Raw genomic sequence first — 16904 nt, forward strand, 5'->3', positions numbered from 1 at the left:
CAATTTGTTGAGCGTGATTTGCTGATCCGCCTCCTCACACACACACACACACACACACACACACACACACACACGCACACACACACACACGCATACGCACACACTCCCTCCACCCTCTACCACTTGCTTGACTGGAAGTTTGCTGTGTGACTTCTGTGGTGAAGACACTGTAAACAAGCAGAAGGAGAAGAAGGGCAGAGACAAACACAGCAGGAGGAAGGGACCCGTGTGTCAGCTTTGGATGCTGGAAACATCCGACCCAGGGAAGTGATTATACCCCTCTTTCACCTGAAGACATCAGCAGGTGAGCACATTTGAAATAAATGAGTGAGCTTCCATAAAGCTGTATTTTGAGAAGTGACTTATCAGTTTCCTAACTGTAATCAGGAAATGCTTCCTTAAAGTATTTGTTAGTCTGTTTTCTGATTTTAATGTATACTCAAGAAGACAAACATCACAGTTGAATAGATGGTTCCTCAGCAGAGATTCGTGTTTACGGGCAAAGCTTCTCTGACCAGTGAGAAAAGAGAAGTTGATGAGGGGGGTGAGTGATAGCACAACTTAAGAGGTGGTTCTCATTTCTTTCTCGAACACCACAGATCAAAAGAAGAGTGTTCTGTGGCACACGCACGCATCAACATTCAAACTGCAGGTTTGGAGTTGATCCAGGATGCAGTCCTACCTTGCTCTGCTGCTGGGGATTGTGGCCTCCGCTGCTTCAGGTAAGGCCTGACAAACACTGACTGCTACATCTACAGCTGCAGTGCATTAAGTGTCTTGTTTAGTGTCTTGTTTTCACTAAAACAATGACAGAAGTGATATTCTTCATCATTTTCATATTGATCTGACAGATATAAAGTCTAATAATATGCAGAATTTAATGTTTTAAAAGCTCTAAAAGATTTGGATTAAATCAGAGTTTTAAACTCAAATCAAATCACAATCAAATATACTCTATAAAGGACATATTACTACTGACCAGCTATACAATCCTCTAAAAATGCATTCTCAAACATGACTTCTCGTGTATTCCGCTCTAATGGTTTTATCGTACATTTCATGGCATAAACTCGTGGTAAGTTCAGATGAGCTGGGAAACACTGCTCCATCTGAGATCTAACACACGCTCTCTTTCTCTATTTTTTTTTTTGCAGTTTGGTTCGGCTCTGAACAGCACATAGTAAATGAATATCACCCGCCAAGCATCAAATTACAATTTCATGTATTTGCATCAGAGCACATAAGGCATCTGTTTATTTGGTTTAATTATGGCTGAATGAATTAGTTTTGCTTCCTGGTGGATTACTGGATGAGGTGTGATTGGGGTCATTTTGAGGTTGGATGAATAGTTCATTTAGATAATTGAACAGGAACGGCGACTGTTCACATCAACAATCAGGAGGTTTCCCGACCTGAAACGCTGATTGGTCTCAAAGTGTATTTCATTCCCACATTATCTTGTGTGTTGTGGTGTATAGAAACAAAAATGCTGAACATGGAATCTCAGTTCTGCTTCAAGCTTCAAAAAACACAGCGCAAACCTCTAAATGGAAACTATTATAACCTTTACCGAAAGTGTAGACTGAGCACTTACTGAGAAAACACTTCAGATTGACGGGAAAGACGTGTCAGTCTCCACGGTGTTTTTACAAGAAAGGTCCAACCCAAAAAATAAAAACAATCTACAATTGAATGAATTGCCCAGAGTTTCTACAACTTCCAAATCCTCAACAAAGTCATCAAAGAGATCATTGTTCATCAGCACTAAAACTAAAACAGCACTCCCTCAGGGTTACAGGCTTTATGAGCTTCCTCAAAGATGCCCCAAATACGTTAATCCCTTATCCATGCTTGAAATTCTGTGTATCTTCTGTTTTATTTGGTGTTTAACATGAGGGCCGAAGTAAAAATACAACGAAGCAGATGTGAGGCTTTTCATATTTACTGTTTCTCCAGTGTTAAGATAGCAACATTGGAAAAAAAGCAGAAGTGAGAGGGATTGAGGGATGTTATCAGGCTCCAAGCCCTCAATCTGTTTCCTGAATTCATGGGATTACTTCTAAAATAGATCTGAATCATGGTGCAGGCGAGACAGCTCTGAGCTTCTCCGTTTTTTTTTTTAAATAACCAAAACAGAAACAAAGTCTTGACCTGAACACAAAATACTCTCTGAGAACTTCACCAGCAAAGTCTAGTTTGATTTATTTGTTCTAACATTGTGTTTCCATTGCCTAAAATATCAATAAATGTATTCATATTTTCCTTCTCAGCAGAATGGAGGCGTCCGGTGATTAAGTTCAACTCAAAGGTGGTGGGGAGTTCTGAGGTGGTGGTCAGACCTGGGACCACCCTGGATCTGAGATGTGAAGGTGATGGGCCTGTAAACTGGCAAACGAGGCTAGCCAAACACAGACGCTATGTGTCCAGGGGCAACGGGAAAGCCCGCACCTTGAAGGTGGAACGCCCCTCTGCAGAATTCAGTGGGACATACAAGTGTTATTACACAGCGGCTGGGCTACAGCACCTGACCTCCTCAGTGCATGTGTACGTAAAAGGTGAGCTCGGACTGATAAGGACTGTAGGACAAGCTTCCTAATGTTGAGTTGAAAGTGCTTGGATGGATCACACTGTCCACACTGGTTATACTTCCCTATGGTTGTTTATTAGTGCAAGTCTCATTATACAATTGTTCTATGACCTAATGAATTGCCTTCATCCCTTTTTTTTAATCAGATCCAAACCGTGTGTTCTGGACCAGCAGCACATCCCTGCGGGTGGTGAAGAAGGAGGGTGAGGACTACCTGCTGCCCTGCCTGCTGACTGACCCAGAAGCCACAGACCTGGGCCTCCGCATGGACAACGGCACCTCGGTGCCCCCCGGGATGAACTTCACAGTTTACCGGCACCGAGGCATTCTCATCCACAAGCTCCACCCCAGCTTCAACGCCGACTATGTCTGCACAGCGAGGGTCAACGGAGTGGAGAAGACCTCCAAGGCCTTTTCCATCAACGTCATTCAGAGTGAGGCCACTTGACTGTTTGGGATGAAAGCTGTTTGAGAGTAATTTGAAGTGATGCATGCATCAAGCTTGATACTCATGTGTGATTGTCTCTTTTCTAGAGCTTCGTTTCCCACCATATGTCCTCCTGGAGACAGAGGAATATGTGCGCATTGTCGGGGAGGAACTCAAGATTCGCTGCACAACACACAACCCCAACTTCAACTACAACGTCACCTGGAAATACACCACCAAGTCGGTCAGTATGAGGCACTTTGGGGGTTTTCTTGATTATTATCATATTCTTAACTCTGATTTTATTCACTCTTCTTGTCTTCAGAAACCTTTGATAGAGGAGCGGGTTCGCTCCAGCGGAGAAAATCGCTTGGACATTCAGAGCATACTGACCATCCCTGCTGTGGATCTTGCAGACACAGGAAACATTTCCTGCACAGGCACAAATGAAGCAGGGGTGAACAGTTCAACAACATACCTGCTGGTTGTAGGTGAGCCACAGAGGTAATCTCTCTTGCTACATCTCACATTAAAAAGCCTAATCAACTACTAAAAACAAACTGTTTTAATTCTTCTCAACAGACAAGGCCTACATCAGGCTGCTGCCCCAGCTGTCCCCTAAACTGGCCCACAAGGGTCTTTCAGTGGAGGTGAACGAGGGAGAAGATCTGGAGCTTAACGTGCTCATCGAGGCGTACCCCAGCATTACAGAGTACAGATGGCACACCCCAACATCTCCGAACACGTCCACACAGGAGCACAAGCTCATCATCTACAACAACAGGTACAACACAGAGGCTGAAAGCTGGTGATAAAGGAGAGAACTCTCTGTAGTGGTCTCTGATTGCTCTATTTTATCGCTCTCACATGTCAGCACAGTTTACATTTAAAAAAGCGTACTACAGGAAGGGGAAGCTACTCTGGATTTAAAATGTGCTGTCGGTGCATTTTGTGTGAATTTGACAGGGAACACCAAGGTCATTATATTTCCTCAGGTCATGCTAAAGGGAAGAGTGGCGTTCTCTTTTTAATTTGTCGACGTACTCAGCGATGATACATCGGAACTGTCTGAATTCAGAATTAGTCACCCCGGATTCCTCTTTTTTCTGAGTTTAAAGAAAGAACTTTTTGGGTTTATTTTTTTCAGATACCATGCTTCTCTGCAGCTGAAGAGAATGAATGCGCAGGAGCAGGGACAATACACCTTCTACGCCAAGAACAACTTGACCAATGCATCCATCACATTCCAAGTCCAAATGTATCGTAAGTGACACAGTAAACAGAAATCAAATCAGTAAATATGTTCATGGAGTTGCGGCATGGTTACGTTATCTCAAGTGGAAGGGAAATGTTTCGTTAAAATCTGATCCTTGCTTTCTTTACAATATTTTTCTCCTCACTGGCAGAGAGACCTGTTGCTGTGGTGAGATGGGAAAACATAACCACACTCACTTGCACTTCATTTGGCTATCCTGCTCCCAGAATCATCTGGTACCAGTGTCTTGGGATAAGGCCTACGTGAGTATCACTGCACAGGGAACAGAAGTCAGAAAAACATCGTTAAGTTTGGTGTTGTGCTTCAAATTGAAGCCACTGAACCACAACTTTCACCCATATCAGTGTGGCTTCTGTCTGACTGTATGTGTTTTGCAACGAGGCAGGTGCAATGAGAACACCTCAGGGCTGCAGATGGCCATCCCTCTCCAGGCTCCCACAGTGGAGATCCAGAGGGAGGAGTACGGGGCCGTGGAGGTGGAGAGCGTCCTCACCGTAGGGCCCTCGAGCCGCAGGATGACAGTCGAGTGTGTGGCCTTCAACCTCGTCGGCGTCAGCAGCGACACATTTGCCATGGAGGTTTCCGGTGAGCATCATTTGATTATCATTTGTTGATTTTTCCAGATGTGATCACAAGTGCTGTACTTCCCAGTTCGCCGTCGCTCAGTCACATGGCACTCAAACCAAATCTAATGTTTATGACAGTGTGTTGTTATGGTCAGCAGATCCCTTTGTAGTTGTTATTAAACTGTGTGACTTTGTTGTTTCCTTTTGTGGAGCTCAACGTTGCAAACAGTAAACAAAATCCACAGAGGGACGTTACAAAACATCAGATGCATGACACACAGTCAGTCAATTCAAGTTAAATAATGAGTTAATATTGATCTCTTTCTGATTGTGCAGACAAACTCTTCACTTCCACCTTGACTGGAGCAGCAGGCATCCTGACCATCCTCCTCCTGCTTCTGGTTTTTCTGTTATACAAATATAAGCAGGTAAGGTGTACTTACTGACTTTGACTTTAACACCAGTGACTTGTGACTTCACTTGGACTTGAGCTTTTTGATTTGAAACGCTTGATACCTTCCTCCAACTATCACCAACAGCGCTCATTCACGTCACAGGAGAGAAACTTGAAGAACTAATATTACTGTGCACTAGCTGGAAAGAATGAGCCCATACAGTAGGTTACTTTTGTTAACGCAGAACAACCATGCACGCACTGGTGATCAACAAATAACAGTTAACAGTATGCAAAATGTGCAGGATGAAAATGGCAAATGATGCAACAACTTCCTACTTTGTTTGACTTTTGAAGTTGCAAGAAGAACTGTCGAGACTGAGTCGAGACTAATATGAACATAGTCAGGGAGCTAATGCTAAGCTAATGTTAGCTAAATCACTAAGTAACTTTTCATCAAACTTGTTTTAACAAAAAATGAGTGCATTACTTTTGGTGAAGAGCGCTTGTTCGTGACTCGAAACTCAAAGATTAGGACTTGAAACTTGACTCAGGACTTAAATGTTAAGACTTGCAAAACAACCTCTGTTATTTAGACATTAAATTATTTCCACAGAAGAAGGGCTACTTAGATGCAGTGTGTTCTTGTCGAAGTTGTTTACCCCCTTTTTGCTCCCATTTTCATCTTCAGAAACCCAGGTATGAGATCCGTTGGCAGATCATTGAAGCAAGAGATGGAAACAACTACACGTTTATTGACCCCACTCAGCTGCCTTACAATGACAAGTGGGAGTTCCCAAGAGACAAGCTGAAGCTAGGTCTGCACCATGTTATCCTAAATTGAGATAAATTCAGATGGACTCACTCTTAAACACTTCTGAAACAATTATTTAGTGCTCCAGAGAAATAGAATAAGAAAAGAATAGAAAAAGAAAATGATCTGAAATGTGACTGTAAATAACACGCTTTGTTGCTGTATTTTTCTGTCCGACCAGGTAAGATCCTGGGTGCAGGAGCTTTCGGAAAGGTCGTTGAGGCCACAGCCTATGGCCTGGGAAAGGATGACGATGTGTTGCGCGTAGCTGTGAAGATGTTAAAAGGTGAGCATGTGTAAAGATGTTAGATTAAATGGAGAGTTTGCTTTTACGTAAGCGTGACTGGTGAATGAAAATGTGCCAAAGAAAATGTCACTTAGTGTGATCCTAAATCATTTGCTGTGCATGATCAGGTAGGATGATAATATGACGACAATGTGCGTTGTGTCTCTGCAGCCAGTGCTCATTCAGATGAGAGGGAAGCTCTGATGTCAGAGCTGAAGATCCTGAGTCACCTGGGACACCACAAGAACATCGTCAATCTCCTGGGAGCGTGCACCTATGGAGGTCAGACAGCATCTTGTGTTTGTCTCGGATTAAAGCAGGATACTGTAAACACATGGTTATGAAAGCCGCCTAGTCCGTGGAAACTCTAGTAATTTGCATGCAACCTGGTTTTCTTTGTTGAAAGGGTTGTAACATGATGCGTCTGTCTCCTCATCAGGGCCAGTGCTTGTGATCACAGAGTACTGCAGCCTCGGCGATCTCCTGAACTTCCTTCGCCAGAAGGCAGAGACGTTCGAGAACTTTGTTATGAACATTCCCAATATTACAGAGGACTGTAATGACTACAAGAACGTCTGCAGTCAGAAACAGTTCATCAGAAGGTGCGTCAACTGAACACATGCAGTCTGATGGTGAAGGATTTGTGAGATACTTTAAATCTCTAACTTCCCGCTCTGTCCTTCTCCTCTTGTTTTTCTCCACTTAACAGTGACAGCGGGATCTCTAGCACAACTTCAAGCAGCTACTTAGAGATGAGACCCAGCCAGCTGCCAAATACAGAATCATCTCCAGGTGAAACGCTCCCTCACCCAATCCCAGTTTATGTTCACAGAACTTCATCGAGTCATCTAGTCATTGAGCAGGAGCACGCTAATGAAATCCTCTTTGCTTTATTGACTCTGGGTGTTACTAACATAACGCCCGTCTGATTCTTGTCCAGACTGTGTGTGCAGTGAGACTGGTGACTGGCCTCTGGACATTGATGACTTGCTGAGATTTTCCTACCAAGTGGCCCAGGGCCTTGAGTTTCTTGCTGCCAAGAACGTGAGTGATTTTACCACTTTAAAGGATGTGACACAGATAATATTGCTGTGAGAATTTACAGCATTAGCTGCTGTGTTGTCCCTAGGAATTACCCAAACAACAAACTGCATTTGAGGAAAAAAGCAACCAAATCTGCATGAAAAAGTACTGCTTTTTATAGAATATGATGAATACAGGGTGTGAAATCATTCATGAGGGGGCTATGAGGGGTATTTCCCAATTATACTCTCCATATTTACTCATCGTCATAGTTTGTCAATGTTTTTGCCCATACTTCTTCATGCTACATTTGGATACACTCCAGTCAGTAATGTTATTGTCTTTTGATGTGTGAGACTACAACCCGAGACAATTGTGTGTGTGTGTGTGTGTGTGTGTGTGTGTGTGTATTTGTATTTGTGTGTGCGCAGTGTATTCACAGAGACGTGGCTGCAAGGAATGTCCTCTTGACAGATCGCAGAGAGGCCAAGATATGTGACTTTGGCCTGGCGCGTGACATCATGAATGACTCCAACTACGTGGTGAAGGGCAATGTAAGCCGGAATAGAGCTGACATTTGCGTCACTTAAATCAAGTTACAGACTATATTAAAAAAAAAAACACTTCTTGTGCTTTTTACATTGTGTGTGAAGGCCCGTCTGCCAGTGAAGTGGATGGCTCCAGAGAGCATCTTTGACTGCATCTACACCATCCAGAGTGACGTCTGGTCCTACGGCATCCTCCTGTGGGAGATCTTCTCTTTGGGTCAGAGCATGTGCATATGCACACTACAATTACACACGTAATTATTTCCTGATTTGCCTGCTGAACTTACTGTATATTATTCTCTATTAGGCAAGAGCCCCTACCCCAGCATGGCTGTGGACTCCAGGTTCTACAAGATGGTGAAGCGTGGCTACCAGATGTGTCAACCGAACTTTGCCCCTGCTGAGATGTAAGTCCCTCAGCAACATACAGTTTGCTTCATAAAAAGATGGATCACTGCTGCTTTTTTCCCCTGTAGCACTAACACTTAAACTCGTCCTGCCAATGCTAATGCTGTCATCTGATTATCAGTTGAGTTTTACTGAAGTATCAGGTGACTATCAGCAGAGGTTTCACAATTGAGTCAATAGGAAAATTGTCTTTTTATCAGCTGGAAAGACACTGAGGAGCAACTAGTAAAATTAAAGTTGATAAAAGCTTTAATAATGACTCTTTTATAAAAACAGTTGATCTCAAGTTGACTTCAGCAATGGTTGGTTCAAATATCATGCTTCCCAAATGTTCACCATGACAGAACAAAGCTCCCTTTTTTCTTAGCCAGTCTTCCGCTCTATCTAACATCTGAAATAACTGACACATGAGGTAACCTCATGAAGCTCTCTCATTATTCCTGATTTTGATTTACTTGCTTCGGGTTATCTTATAACCTCAAAACAAAATAGGCCTAGACTCCAAACTTAACAAGGCAAAATGAGAAAATGAAAAGAGTGGTTTTTCCCAGTATCTCAGAGGGCCTTCACATCTGTGTGTGCTGATTTGGCGTGGCTGTCACACCACCCGGAATAACTGTGGAATCAGAGGGGACTGAATCTGAGTCAGGGCCTAATCATCTGTTGTTCTGCTGTGTGTCAGGCCTCAGTTCTCCCTGTTAGCCACATGATCTCAAAGCTAGGAAGCCATGTAACTGCTATTTCACGGCAGCAAAATGAGACTGGAGGGCCAGGAGTGCTTATGAACGGGTCTCTCTCATCGAACTGCGTCACCACCTCCATAAGCCCCTCCTTATTTGTCCAATTTGGCTTTATACCATTTCCTGATTTTACAAAGTTTGATCTGTAAAAAGGGAACACACAGTTTGGGATATAACCACCCTTGAAATGTATATATCAATGGCTTTTTTGTCTAGAAAATGTCTCTGAAACAAAACTGCTGTGTAAGTGTGATTCACTTTTGTTTCAGCTACATGATCATGAAGATGTGCTGGAATCTGGAGCCGACAGAGCGTCCGACGTTTAGCAAGATCAGTCAGATGATAGAAAGACTACTCGGGGACCAACTTGAGCTCGAACAGGTGAGAAAGGCAGCATCTACACACAATCAGATGCTGAGGGGGTGTCACTTAGATGACCCATTTGTAGTGGAGTGGAGGGTGGAGACCAACTATAAAAAGCTCCCCAATGCAGAGACCATTTGTCTTCTGTGAGTTTGTTTACGTTGGCTTAAAAGATCTGTAGAATTCCTTTTGATTATCACTTCTGTAGTATGTTCACTGCCACAAAAGACACACATCACGCACACAACCAAGGCAAGAGCTCACCTTTGTAAGATAGTACTCACAAGCTGTTAATAAGTTATTTCTGTTTTTCCTCACTATCATATTAAACACTAGAAAGAGGCTGTAATACTTGCTCCTATTGGCTAATTTCCTTTTCTAGGATGGCAAAGGCATGACACATCTTACTCTCCCCCTCACTGGCTAGTGCTCGTTGCCTTCATTGGTTAGGGTAAAAATGTCAGGGTAATCTAATCAGAGGCAGAGTAAGGTGGGTCATGCCTTCACCATCCTTTGAAAAATAAATTTGCTTCCAGTGGACTGCAGGTGTCTCGCAGTCTGATCGCTGGTTTCATGATTTGCCACCGCAGCTTGAGGTCAGCTTTCCTCCAAAAGTTGAATATGTGCACAGCCCCACCTCTGCCGTTAAATCCAAATGAAAATGAATGGGAGGAATAGCGTTTTTGCAGCAGTGCCTGACACAGTGTAAATGAATCCTTAGTGTGAACTTGAAGCAGAGTTCAGTGACACCACTCTGGCTTTGCCAGAACTGCCAATGGAGCAAAAACATGTGATGCTCCAGCCCAAATGTCCTCAGGACACCCTCGTTTTTTATATTTAATTCTTACAGACAAACAGATTTAGCTGTGAAACAAATCAAATTAATTGAATCTGACTTGGGTGCTGTTCCCAGGGGAGATACATGGATATTTTTTAGACCAGCCTATATAGTGTTTGAATACAGTAACTTATAAATGTTAATATGAAGCTGAGATTTGGCTTTCTTGGATCAACTCTCATCGTCTGAACGCTGCCTCTCCACAGCTAATCTACCAGAATGTGCAGCAGCAGGTCACTGAGGGTGAAGTGTGTGACGAGCCCAAGTGCTGCGACAGCCCCTGTGACCAGTCTTGTGACCACGAGGAAGAGGAACAGCCTCTGATGAAGACCAACAACTACCAGTTTTGTTGATCGCCCTAAGCCACCGATCAATCAGTGAATCAATCACTCATCAACAAGCATCAGGAAAGCGCTATCAGCTGTGGCTCATGGCCAGAGTACCACTGCTTGTTCTAACCGCTGGACAGTCACAGAGAGTCGCCTTCACAGCTATTTTTTGCCTGTTGTGCCTGCTCGCCAGACAGACAAGCAGCTGCAGCAAGCATGTGACTTGCTTCTTTGCAGACCATGACTACAAATTGCCACGTCTAATGACACTGACTGCAGACATGAAAGGAGGAAACATGTCAACAGACCGCGAAAGCATCCAAAGCTGTACCTTATCCTAAATGTTACCCCCTCATGTACTGTCTCTCACTCCTTCTGATATGTATTTGAGGTATAATCTGTTAACGGAAGGAGAATCTTTTTGTCATTTCTTATTTTCTTATTATAAACTCTGTGTTTATTACTTTTTCTTTTTTTTATTATTGCCGTGACAGTGAATGTTTTTGTAGAGATTTTTTGTCAGCAGGTTCACTTCCTTCTCATCATTTCATTGCATGTATGCTTTCTCAGAGGAAGCAACCCAAAAGTCACAAACACTGCGTCCACAACAACAACCACTTTGTGACTTCTTATCTTCATGTGCTCCAGACAAGTTGGTTTTTATTCCCACATCACCTTAATTAAACATCTAAACAGTGCAAGTGTTTTTCCCTGTTTTAAACACGCTGGTCATAGCTGTATCTCTTGTGACACACTTAACAGCAGCTGTCAGTCGCAACATGTGATTGTTCCACTTCCATCTAATTAATTAAGCAGGGGTCAGTGTGATTTAGGAGCAGCGAATACAACTGAATTGAGCAGGGAAATCTGTGGATCCCTTATGGATCAGATGAACAATGATTCATGTCTGACAATGTGAAAGTTTCTTTTTTTCTTTATTTTTGCATGGCACGACTTAATCTTCTCATTTTCTGTAGAGTTAGACGATTATTAGGATGTAAGCTTCATTTATGTCTGTATGTAGCAGTCAGCCTACACTGCCAACTGTTTGAAGATTTCAGAATGATATATAAGCTATGTGAGAGATACAGACTGCATATTTGTGTGACTTCAGGCATTTTAAGTGTGCTTGCATCTGAATGAAACAAGAGTGAGATGTCTGATAATGTATATATCTCATGATGTAAATCAAGAATTGTCTTTATTTTCGCTGGAATGTAGAATAGATAGTACATCAATATGTCCATGTTGTTTTTATTTGTGTGCAAATGAGATAATCAATGCAAAAGCTGCAAATTAAATCACTGGAAAATGCTTTGAACGAAGCTTTACCACTGAACCTTCAGACTGTAGAGTTTCTTTATATGCTGCCGAGGTGATGATATGGTGCCAGATATTTCTAAACTACGTTTTTCTTTGTTGTACCTCACTGAGCTGATAGAAACTGTGCTGCCTTTAAGTTCCTCTCTCCTCACTTCCTATTTTTGTTGTTCTGGATCACGTCCAATCTGCATTTCCTCTGGAACGTTTCCCACAGTATCTGTCAACATTGCACAACTCTGAAAACTTTGTAGGGAAGTATTCATCCCCATCAGAAAGTCTACATGCTATCCCTCCTTTGTGAGGTTTCAGCTGAAATCATACTCCTTTATGTGCTGCCAGACTTTCTGAGGTACATTGTGACGTCTTTGTTCGGTTGTCTGTCAAGACACTGAGATATTCACAGTGTTGGAAAGGTTACTTTGAAATGTGATAGGTTACAGAGTTACCCTGTTAAAAATATAGTAAGTCATGTATCTATTTTTATTACTTCATCAAAGCAATGTATCACATTTGACTACTTTTTGATTGCTTTTCTAACAAATGTTATACACTGGGCAATAAAGCTGAAAAATGTTCAGAAATAGACGATGCCAAAAGGAGGTATTACTGCACAGGAGAAGATCCAAAGAAAAGCTTTCCTCCAAAAGTTGAATATGTGCACAGCCCCACCTCTGCCGTTAAATCCAAATGAAAATGAATGGGAGGAATAGCGTTTTTGCAGCAGTGCCTGACACAGTGTAAATGAATCCTTAGTGTGAACTTGAAGCAGAGTTCAGTGACACCACTCCGGCTTTGCCAGAACTGCCAATGGAGCAAAAACATGTGATGCTCCAGCCCAAATGTCCTCAGGACACCCTCCTTTTTTATATTTAATTCTTACAGACAAACAGAAAGAAACAGAATGAATGTTTTATTCTACATATAAACTTTTTACTGAAAAGAAAAGATTTGGATGTAACTTGTTGTTGTAATTTTGATCAGTATTTGTAATTTAATTACTTTTTTCTCAGTAACTTTAACAGTTCATCTTGGGACCAGATGTTACAATCCCTGATGCACATGCTTGAGACTATTAGTGGGAGTAATAGTGCCGTACGAGTGGGAGTAGGTTAAAGAAGTAGAAAGGAGCATAGGGAAGTCAGATCCAAGGAGAGACTGTCAGTTACAGTTACATTTATTATATATACTCATACATATACTCTGCCGTAATTCAAAGTGACTGTCACAAATGACAGCAGTATTGTTGTTAGGTCTGTGCAGCAGTGAATGGGGAACAACATGAACACGTCAGTAAAATGACTGAGTGGCAACACAAACAGTATGATGATGACACTTTTCACATTTTCCAGACCACTTATATATAGATATTTGGGTCATTCATTCAACTGTGGTCTCTTTTGGTTTGGAAACTTTTAGAAAATCTAATACATATTTTGGGAAATGCAACAATACAAAATTGTCAGTAATATAACACTGTCATTATTTCCAACCCAGTGTTGGGATGGTTACTTTTGAAATGTAATAGGTTATATTCTACATATTAACCTTCTACTGAATATACTTAAATTTAACCCCTTTGTAATGAACAACAGTTTGATAGTTAAATTAGCCAACTTATTTTTTCTCAGTAACTGTAACTGATTACATTTACATCTATTTTGTAGTTTAATTACGCGTAAATGATGCGAAGCCTGCGGAGCTAGTTCAGGCAGACAACTCAAGTGCGCCAATCCTGATCAGCTGATCAGCCACATGCTCTCCCCAGCTGATAGGGCGGGCTATTTAAACCCCCTGTGCTTACCTGATCATTCCTTGCTACTCTGCTGCTGCATGGTGCTACTGCTGCTCTGCTGCATTCTGCTGCTCTCACTGCTGCTGCCGCTGCTGTGTGTTGCTTATGAAGCTTCTCAAATCCCACCACCTCCCCAGCATCCACCTGTGGGCTCTGTTTCTAGGATCCCCAGCTGGGGGTCTGCTATTCATTCCCTGTAATATCTGTCATGCAGATCATTTTCAGGGAATGAATAAATTGAGATAGAGCCTGACGCCAATCTTGCTTCAGCCATGCTAAAACGATTCATGCCCTGCTTCAGTATGTAAATATTTATGCTCAATAAAAATGCTAAATTCAATCCAGAGTTGTCTGACTGAACTACTTACATGTAACTGTCCAACACTGCCATTACCACGTGTCTTTTCCATCACAGTGAACAAATAAAAGGAAATGACTGTGGTGGGGATTAAATATTGTCTCAGATTTAAAGACATCTCAGGATATGTTACCTTGCTGATGTCTGATTTAGCATTTGCGTTAAATATATACAAAATACAAAATATAAAATGTTGTCTATCTTATTGTTTTTTGTAATCAAAGAAAATATGTGCTGCTTGGAAATGAAAGCCAATAAACATATTCTTGATTTAACAAAAATTTACCTCGATTTCTTTCTTTCTTTTCTTTTTTCCAGTCTCCTCAGTGTCGCTGACTGTCCTCCAGCGAAACAAAACCTATACATAACATGCTGCTTTTTAGAAAATAAAAATGACTGAACTATCATTTAATTTGTGTGTGTTGCATCACTGAAGTTGCAGAGTTGCTCATATATCGACTGCCAAGACAACAACTGGTTAATGACTGCATAATAATGATTAATAATTCAAAAAATTAACAATTGATTTTGAATTTGATTAACATCCTCTAATGACACGACTAGTTCCTTCGACTCTTGTAGCTCAAATTAAACACCTTCTTCTTTTGGTCCATGATAATCGTTGATATCATCGCTTGTCAATCTTGAGCAGCCTATAAGCACTTTCGAATCAAAGATACAGTCATGACAGGATGAGCACAGATTTAAGACTTAAGATAAGAAAGGAGGTCACAGGAGGACACAACCATGAGTTTAGTTGTCCTGTTGAAATCGGAAATAAAGTGTTTTCCTATCTTTGAAACTTAAAATAGGACAAGCAGCTATGATATTTTTCCTTAATGAAGCCCTGGGCTTTTCGTTGGTGAATGTCCTCAATAAGTTTCTTGTTACTGCACAGAATATTTTGTTTTTCAGGCATGTAAAGCATAAATAATCAGCTCAATCGCACTTTTAGTCAATAGATTTTCACTGTAAAATTCCTTTTGTGTCGTCGTATTGGTTGTTAACCTTTATTAGACTAATGTAAATTCAATCACGCAGACCTGTTGAAGTTTTTTCAGGTCAGTTCTTCCTTGCTCTGAGTAAATATAAAGATGAAATGTTCTAAAACATTAAAATAAATAAAGCCAGAGTACTCATTAGAAAAATGGCCAGTTTTGTAATGTTGCAGAAGATTTAAGTGGCAATTTTGCATGCAAAACATCATTATACAAAGAATACTGACTACAGCCATGTTATTAACTAAAAACACAGTATTTCTCTTTGAAACTTTGTGGAATAATTTGCCCTCTCAGCCCTTATACAGCGGCCTATATATTCACAACTCTCGACTTTGCATGAGGGGAAAAACCACACAATTAGGAGCGGTGTGTAAAAAATCGGGTTAGTACAAAGAGTTCGGGCTAAGGAAAAAAAAAAACAAACACAAAAAATCTGTTCTACTTTGGAGCTTTATGACTCACACAAAATAACCATGACATTTCTTGCCACATGACTGTTGCAAGCTTTGTAGTAATTCTGGTGGGTAGTTTTGATACAAACCCTTACAGTTGTCTGTTGTAGCTGACACAAGGTTGTGTCTCTCCACTGCTCACCACCTCTGACAAGTTATAGAAGAGTATTTGTTGTCAGAGCCCAGTAAAAAGAAGCCTGGGGGGGCATGGAGATAGTAATGACAGAGAACTTACATGATACTCTGGTAACTGGTGATAGCTATCAATAGCTGCCCAGGAAAACAGAAGCACTGTCCCCTTCCTGTTTAGGTTGTGCAATAGTTGACATACTTCCTTTGTGCCGTAAATTGAGCCGTTGTCTTCCAGGAGGAGAGAGATGCTGATGGTGCCATTAGTCTATAGCCATTACATTTTGCATTCAACATTCACTTAATAAGAATAAGTTAAAGCAACCACCAGATTCCATTGACAAAAATAGTAATTTTACGTAGTAGAACACTGGAGTTGTCGGCCTATCGTGGCCTCAATCAGTTCATGTGTAAAGTAAAGACATCGACATTTGGTCATGGACCTTCCACATCTACATACGATGTGAAAGGTACCCTGAGTGCCTGTTAAAGCATTGTCTTCCTTCAAAATACACTTCTGTTTTCACAGGAAATTTAATATTTTCATGCAGTCTCTTTCAAAATAAAAGCACTACATCGGTACAACAACATAAATTGTCTTTTTATTTCTTCCAACAACTAACGCACATGGTTGGGTTTAGGCAACAAAAACACGTGGTTAGGTTTAGGTGAAAAGAACAGGGTTTAGCTTTATAATCTTAAGGGACACAATCACCACTCTCTTAGGTGAAAGTCTTGGTCTTCTAAGCATTCTAACTTTGATTCTTGACTCACCGTGTTTCCCCGACGCCACAGAGTGGCTTTATACTATAACTGCGACCGGCCTATGTTAAAGGACAGCTTTTTACTCAGTGTCTGATGTTACAAGTCACTGTCTAAGCGCTGGATGCTGGACTTCGACGACTTCAGAGTGAGACTGGGTTGGAAAATGACAAGAGATATAAACAAGTTTGCTGATTTTTAGGCTTTTTTTTTTTGCCTTCATTGGATCAGATAGTCAAAGCATGAAAGGGAGAGACAGGGGGGATGACATGCTGCAGAGGGCCGCAGGCTTAAGTTGAACCCACAGCTGCTGTGGCAAGGTCATTGCCTTCATTTATGGGATGCCTGCTCTTCCCACTAAGCCACTGGACACCCCAGGTTTGCTGATTTTACCTATCCCGGCAACTGAAATCAATTGCTTGTTTACCTTTAACCTCATGATTCAGAAAGGCTTTATGACAGTTTGACCATTTTGCCACAGAGAAGAT

The 16904-nt window shown here is 41.5% G+C and overlaps 1 protein-coding gene across 2 annotated transcripts; it reads left to right on the forward strand.

Moving 5' to 3' along the window:
- Positions 1-158: 158 nt before the first annotated feature.
- Positions 159-12796, forward strand: csf1ra (colony stimulating factor 1 receptor, a). 2 transcript variants are annotated; one of them, XM_049586313.1, is made up of 22 exons: positions 159-304; positions 600-722; positions 2271-2555; positions 2734-3021; positions 3122-3258; positions 3340-3505; positions 3597-3798; positions 4162-4277; positions 4421-4532; positions 4676-4875; positions 5193-5284; positions 5942-6068; positions 6246-6350; positions 6522-6632; positions 6790-6952; positions 7060-7142; positions 7291-7394; positions 7805-7927; positions 8027-8138; positions 8229-8328; positions 9339-9450; positions 10477-12796. In XM_049586313.1, the coding sequence occupies exons 2-22, from the start codon at positions 671-673 to the stop codon at positions 10621-10623; spliced, it is 2937 nt and encodes a 978-aa protein (XP_049442270.1). In that variant the 5' UTR covers positions 159-304; positions 600-670; the 3' UTR covers positions 10624-12796. The 2 variants fall into 2 exon arrangements, with proteins under 2 accessions (XP_049442270.1, XP_049442271.1); XM_049586314.1 differs by having other exon boundaries at positions 2274-2555.
- Positions 12797-16904: the final 4108 nt, after the last annotated feature.

Source organism: Epinephelus fuscoguttatus, linkage group LG9 (assembly GCF_011397635.1).
Source record: "Epinephelus fuscoguttatus linkage group LG9, E.fuscoguttatus.final_Chr_v1".
NCBI lineage: Eukaryota > Metazoa > Chordata > Actinopteri > Perciformes > Serranidae > Epinephelus > Epinephelus fuscoguttatus.

Bases quoted from the DNA above. Each gene is read 5' to 3' on its own strand.
- csf1ra (XM_049586313.1), top strand. From the start codon at position 671: ATGCAGTCCTACCTTGCTCTGCTGCTGGGGATTGTGGCCTCCGCTGCT. The intron at 3,022-3,121 runs GTGAGGCCACTT...TCTCTTTTCTAG, and splicing joins TTCCATCAACGTCATTCAGA to AGCTTCGTTTCCCACCATAT. The intron at 7,143-7,290 runs GTGAAACGCTCC...ATTCTTGTCCAG, and splicing joins AAATACAGAATCATCTCCAG to ACTGTGTGTGCAGTGAGACT.